General features: G+C 44.4%; 1 protein-coding gene across 1 annotated transcript; it reads left to right on the top strand.

Annotated features, from left to right (window-relative positions):
• Positions 1 to 299: 299 nt before the first annotated feature.
• On the top strand, positions 300 to 6,136 carry cyp7a1 (cytochrome P450, family 7, subfamily A, polypeptide 1). The gene is made up of 8 exons (XM_069139962.1): positions 300 to 595; positions 1,577 to 1,817; positions 1,922 to 2,131; positions 2,261 to 2,455; positions 2,543 to 2,742; positions 4,472 to 4,602; positions 4,689 to 4,867; positions 4,979 to 6,136. The coding sequence occupies exons 1-8, from the start codon at positions 513 to 515 to the stop codon at positions 5,279 to 5,281; spliced, it is 1,542 nt and encodes a 513-aa protein (XP_068996063.1). The 5' UTR covers positions 300 to 512; the 3' UTR covers positions 5,282 to 6,136.
• Positions 6,137 to 6,392: the final 256 nt, after the last annotated feature.

Genomic DNA, 6,392 nt, shown 5'->3' with positions numbered 1-6,392 from the left:
AGCACTTCTTTGGTGAATTTCTGCAAAATTTTTGAGAAAAGAAAAAGTACACAGACAAGGTTTGCTTACTTCATCCAAAACATAAGACAGGAAACCATCGTAGACAGTGTAGCAATACCCAACGTGTTGCACAAGAAACAATGAAAACTGGTTCCCTTTGCAGTCTGTTTGACCAGGCTGAGGCTGAGTCCACTGATGACATCACCATTTCTCTGAATCCGCCCTCGGGCCCACCCTCCGGGACAAAGGCGGGTATAAAACAACCTGCCTGTCGTCAGCCAGTTGACAGGTACGCACAGGTGGCGCACACATTCAGCAGCCGCACTCTGCATTCATTGTCTCCGTTGGAAACCGCGGTCAGCATCTTTACTGCACGTGTGTGTGGGGCCGCCGGCATCACTGGAACAGGCCAGTCAGGTGGTGGTCGGGTCAGCGTGGTCGGTGTCGGGCTTTGATAACTCGGCTTCCTGCTGTTGAATCTTCCTCTCCTCGTCATCCTCTACATCTTTACCATGATCATCAGCATTGCTCTGATCTGGGCCGTCGTGGTGGGATTTTGCTGCCTTCTGTGGCTGGCGGTGGGAATCAGACGCAGGTAAGACCTGCAGCACACATTATTAGCTATTTGTCTGACTTTAATGTGTTTTACTTATAATGTGCATTTAGCACATTAAACAGTGACAGAAATCTGCTGATTTAGGCTGATTTTTAGTTGACTGAAAACAAATTAACAGTGAGAGTTTTTCCAGGTTAAAAACAACTCCATGCGTGTGTGTGTGTGTGTGTGTGTGTGTGTGTGTGTGTGTGTGTGTGTGTGTGGATGCTTATGTAACTACAGTACTGAGTGACACAGGTATGCCTGCATAGTGAGCGAACTAAACAAAAACTGTGGTGCATTCATTCATCTGCATTCATTGTCTCCGTTGGAAACCGCGGTCAGCATCTTTACTGCACGTGTGTGTGGACAAATGGAATTTGTGTGGAACTGGTGTGCTGTTGTGAATCCGGGTGTTTGTACTTTATATTAAGGGTTTTAGTTTGTAGTATAAGATACATATTAAAGAGAATATGTTCTTGTTTAGTGATATTATGGCTGGTATGTAACTATAACAACAGTGGTAACTGTTTTGTGATGTTTTGGAAATGTTGTGGTTGTTGGGAGGGACTGTGGTTCAACCTCAAGGAAACTATGCTCTCAGAGTTTTAATGAACACAAATCAACAGACTGTCAGCAGGAAAAAAGGTACATCAAGCACCATGTTATTATTAAATGTGGTTATTTTTAGGTTTTCCGATCACCTGGGGACTCAAAAAAACAACAACTCTCCTATGTCACAAAGTTAAAAAAGAAATGTCTTTATGTTTCGTGAAAATTTGATATTTTCAAAGTATATCATTTTTATTAGACTGAGACCAAAGAAAAAAATGTAGAGGAGTTTCCTTCAGAATGTTCAATATCAGCCGGTAGCGTAGCGAGCGCACCAACGCAGAAAACATGTTGACCTCCATCAGCGGAAGTCCGTCCTGACTCTGCACTAAGTATTATCCTCCGTCTCCTTCCTGTCGATGTCTTCAGGCAACCTGGCGAGCCGACAGTTGAAAACGGTTTCATCCCCTATCTGGGCTGCGCCCTGCAGTTCGGGGCCAACCCGCTCCAGTTCCTTCGCAGCCGCCAGAACAAGTACGGCCACATTTTCACCTGCAAGATCGCCGGGCAGTACATCCACTTCCTGTGTGACCCCTTCTCCTACCACTCAGTCATCAGACAGGGGAGACATCTGGACTGGAGGAAGTTCCACTTTGCTACGTCTGTCAAGGTGAACATGTGATTTTATCTTTTATCATCTGAACCACAAGATGTTTGTCTTCGTCCCCACTTCGTCCCCACCTTTGGTCCTGAACCTCCTTCCTCCCCCGCCAGGCGTTCGGCCATGACAGCTTCGACCCTCGCCACGGCCACACCACAGAGAACCTCCACCAGACCTTTCTGAAGACGCTGCAGGGCGAAGCGCTGCCCTCCCTGATCGAGACCATGATGGACCACCTTCAGGACGTCATGCTCAACTCAGACACACTCAGCCCGAGCAAGGACCGCTGGGAGGTGGATGGCATCTTCGCTTTCTGCTACAAGGTCAGTAACTGGACTGTAGACAGAGAGTCAGAGTACCCAAGATGTCAGACACCGTTTGCTCTTCCAGAGCCTCCATACTTGTTCCTACAAGTCCTCATAGATGACCGTGTGTGTCCTGCTGCCCTCCAGGTCATGTTTGAGTCTGGTTACCTGACTCTGTTCGGTAAAGAGCTCGGTGAAGATAAGGTTCAGGCTCGACAGGCGGCCCAGAAAGCCTTGGTGCTCAATGCTTTGGAGAACTTCAAGGAGTTTGACAAGATCTTCCCGGCGCTGGTGGCCGGCCTGCCCATCCATGTCTTCAAGAGCGCCTACAGCGCCCGAGAGGTGAGCGGCCCTCACCAACATAGGGCTGTTTAAACGCTTCGGCAGTCTGAGATCGTTGGGTGTTTAAGTGTCTTTGTGAATGTGTAGAACCTGGCGAAGACCATGCACGCTGAGAGGTTATCCAAGAGGGAGAACGTGTCTGATCTGATCTCCATGCGGATGATCCTCAACGACTCCTTATCCACCTTCAACGATGTGAGCAAAGCCAGGACCCACGTGGCCCTGCTGTGGGCCTCACAGGCCAACACGCTGCCCGCCACCTTCTGGAGCCTCTTTTATATGATCAGGTACGCTCATGCTTCTCTTCAGCTTCACCATGAGAACATGGCAACATGGTTGATTTCTTCTTCAACAGATCTGAGACCGGAATAGTAAATCAAAGTTTGATGATGGTTTGAGTCTAATATCTGGTTCAGTTCATTAATTCAAAACAAAGACAATCTTTACTTTGTTACGATAATAACCTGGAGAACACAAACACGTATTGGTCATCTCTAACACCTCCTCACATCACCGTCATTAGATGATCACAGATTATTTCCTCTTGTTAAAGCCCAGCTCTTTGTTCACAGATAGACTGCAGCGAGGGCTAAAGGGTTGACCCTCCTGTTGTCCTTGGGTCAAAATGACCCGCAGCTGTGTTCAAGCAAGTTCTATTTTATTTTCATATTTTTGGGGATCATTGGTGACAAGGAGGCTGTGAGGGTTTCTTTAAAGAATGATGACCAATGATCCCAAAAAATATAAAAATATAGAAATAAAATAGAACTTGGTTGAACACAGCTGCGGGTCATTTTGACCCGAGGACAACAGGAGGGTTGAAGCTGCAAGGCTTCATGATTAACCAACTAAAAGGTCATAGGAGTTCATGCTAATGTGAAATATATAACGACCAGTCTAACAGAGTGATGTAAGTGTACCACACCTTGTAAAGAAGATCAAACTCTGTCCTCAGAGACATTTTAAAAATACAAAAAACTGTAGGAATCACCTGGAAGAGGCAGATAAAGTGCTGACAGATGCATTTAGCAGACAACTCCACCAAAAGGCTCCTTTAAAATATTTCTCTGTCTTATTATCTGTAATCCCCGGTAACCTTTCACCCTGTGGACAGTACAGACCTGTTACATCATATTATTACTTTTTCAGTGTCAGGCAGCTGATTGTGAGTGTTACATAAACGCCACTGAGCCATGAAGCCAGATGAGATAGTTGAAGTAAAACCAGCAGTGAGGTCATCGTTGGTTTGTGAACGTTATGAATCCTCCAGTTCAGATTCTGTCCGTCACCATCTTGCTAGTTCGGAGCGGTTTGGAGCAGGAAGTGACCATATTTGGACGTGCTGGGGGAGGAGCCAGAGGTGGATCTGACTGATCTGATTGGAAACCTAACGATACTACGTCCCGCCCACCGATAGCTGTAACCTGACTGCACCTGTCAATCAAACAGACACGCCCCCAAAAATATATATTTTTGAATCTTCTTTTCTAATGAATGAGGGATTATTTTCAGATGGACCTCCAGAAAACTAATAAGAAGGAGTGACTTTAGCTAACAACACCGAGATAACTGATGGACACATTTTATTCACTTTGGATTTGATGAGAGAACTTGAATGGGAGTCTATGGAGCCGGAGGCTTTTTGGAGCCGACCTCTAGTGGCACTCGCTGGTATTGCAGCTGAAGATACTTCTGCATCGGAACCATTTTTCAGACATGAAGCTACGAACACTTTTATATCCAGTCTGTGGTTAAAAGTTAGACTGAGTTTACCGTGGAGCACGTTAACAGCTGTAGAGTGTTGTGGGACAATAACTGACTTAAATTGTCATCTTCTTGTATCCTGGTATTTCATGTCCTGTCAGCACTATAATTACAATGTTTTTTTCGATCATGCATCACAGTTACTTGGTGCTATTGCAGTGAAATAAAAGTATTTTCTTTTACATAAATGAAGATATCTAATATCAGTTAGTGACAGTGATGTGACTAATAAGAGCCTGTGTACGTCTGCAGGAGTCCAGACGCTATGAAAGCAGCTCGTGAGGAGGTCCAGAAAATTCTGTCTAATTCGGGTTTGACCGTCGACCCCAGTGACCCCACACTGAAGCTGACCCGGGACCAGCTGGACAACATGCCTGTTATGGGTAAGATTATTAATACTATTAATATTCTTAAGTTGAAGGTCATGTTTATCCTTTTCATAACTTAATTTCCTTCTTTATGTCTACAGACAGCATTATAAAAGAAGCCATGCGTCTCTCCAGCGCTTCCTTGAACATACGTGTTGCCAAGGAGGACTTCCTGCTTCACCTTGACAACCAGGAAGCTTACCGCATCAGAAAGGATGATGTCATCGCTCTGTATCCGCCCATGCTGCACTACGATCCAGAAATCTTCGAGGATCCCTACGTAAGACGCTGAAGATGAAATCAGAAATCGTAAAAAAAACGATAAAGGTGTCTTCATCAGGAAGTCTCTATAACATGTGTTGCTCTTTGTCTCTTCCTCTTTGTCTTGCAGGAGTACAAGTTTGACCGTTTCCTGGATGAGAAGAGTCAGGAGAAAACCACATTCTACCGCGCCGGCCGCCGGCTGCGTTACTTCTACATGCCCTTCGGCTCCGGGGTCACCAAGTGCCCCGGCAGGTTCTTTGCCGTGTATGAGATCAAGCAATTCCTGAGTCTGGTGCTGTCCTACTTCGACATGGAACTGTCAGACCCCGCCATCAAAGTCCCACCTCTGGACCAGTCCCGTGCCGGCCTCGGTATCCTCCAGCCGACCTACGATGTGGACTTCAGGTACAAGCTGAAGTCCAACTACTAGGCTGCGTCTTTCCTCCGCAGAGTGACTGAAGTATATATTGTACATAGTATGTATTTAAGCGGTAATGAAGATGCCTTCTGTATGTGTAAATAGACTGAATTGTATATTTTTGTTGCTTTAATTTTTCTGCTGAAAAACATGTATTGAACACGTGGGTGGAGCCCTGACTGAAACACTTCCTGTGTGTGTTGGATGAAAGCAGGCGGACCTCGAGCCATAAACTGTACATTTCAATTTCCTACCACAAGTGTTTCTGCATGTTTGATTTTCCAAAGCGATTGTCTCAGGTTTCCATTTCAAGCCATTAGTTTGAATATATTTCTCTACGTCTCACTGCTGCTTGACAATAAGGTAGCTTGTTATTGGTTCTATGCCCAGAAGAGGCAGTAAAACCCAAATCCAGAGGGACAAAAAATTATTAACTTTATAGAAAACTCAGTTCACCTTCAGGTGCATTAAAGAAATGAAGGAATGCTCGTTTGCACAAATTATTATGACGTTTAGTTTGATTTTCAGATTCTCTTATGATAGTGTCAACATGTACGTCCACTTTTTAAACAGCTCTCTAGACTTTACATAATAAATACACATTGTTGTAGAAGACAGCAGATGAAAACGGACGTAAACATTTCTTTATGTTTGTCAGATTCAGCCATCATGTGAAAAGCACAGGGAAGGAAGTTATTTATATACCGTTTTTATGTTATGTTTATATGCCAGAGGTCACGTCACCATGTAAACATGCACTGCCATTCTACTTTATTTCCCCGACAATCTGAAGGTTTTTCACAGAGCTGCAGTGCAAAACACGTGTACATGCTGCACAAACAGGTAATAAATCAAAACCTCTGTGCACCTCTCTGTGTGTTTTCTGATGTCTCTGTTGGTTCAAGTCAATGCAAATACCAGAGAAAAGATTTATTTTACAAGAAGCTGTGCGTTTAGTACGTAAGTGTGTAAGAGTTTAATGGTTGGTAATGGTAATGGTAATTACCTTCTCCAGCAGAATGCTGACTGCATTTTTTACAGGCTTGTTTCTGGTCAAAATAAATTAATAAGATGTCCATGAGTGTAAAAAGACACTTTCAGTATCAAAATAAGAAAAAACAAC

The sequence above is a fragment of the Embiotoca jacksoni genome, unplaced genomic scaffold, assembly GCF_022577435.1.
Source record: "Embiotoca jacksoni isolate LCO1_2020_lvr unplaced genomic scaffold, fEmbJac1.0.p SCAF_88, whole genome shotgun sequence".
Lineage (NCBI taxonomy): Eukaryota > Metazoa > Chordata > Actinopteri > Embiotocidae > Embiotoca > Embiotoca jacksoni.
This window is presented reverse-complemented; position numbering and strand designations above follow the sequence as displayed.

What these genes read in the sequence shown, in the direction of transcription:
- cyp7a1 (XM_069139962.1), top strand. Translation starts at nt 513, where the DNA reads ATGATCATCAGCATTGCTCTGATCTGGGCCGTCGTGGTGGGATTTTGC. An exon ending in AGCCTCTTTTATATGATCAG is followed by an intron (nt 2,743 to 4,471) that starts GTACGCTCATGC and finishes GTACGTCTGCAG; the next exon opens with GAGTCCAGACGCTATGAAAG. An exon ending in GGACAACATGCCTGTTATGG is followed by an intron (nt 4,603 to 4,688) that starts GTAAGATTATTA and finishes TTATGTCTACAG; the next exon opens with ACAGCATTATAAAAGAAGCC.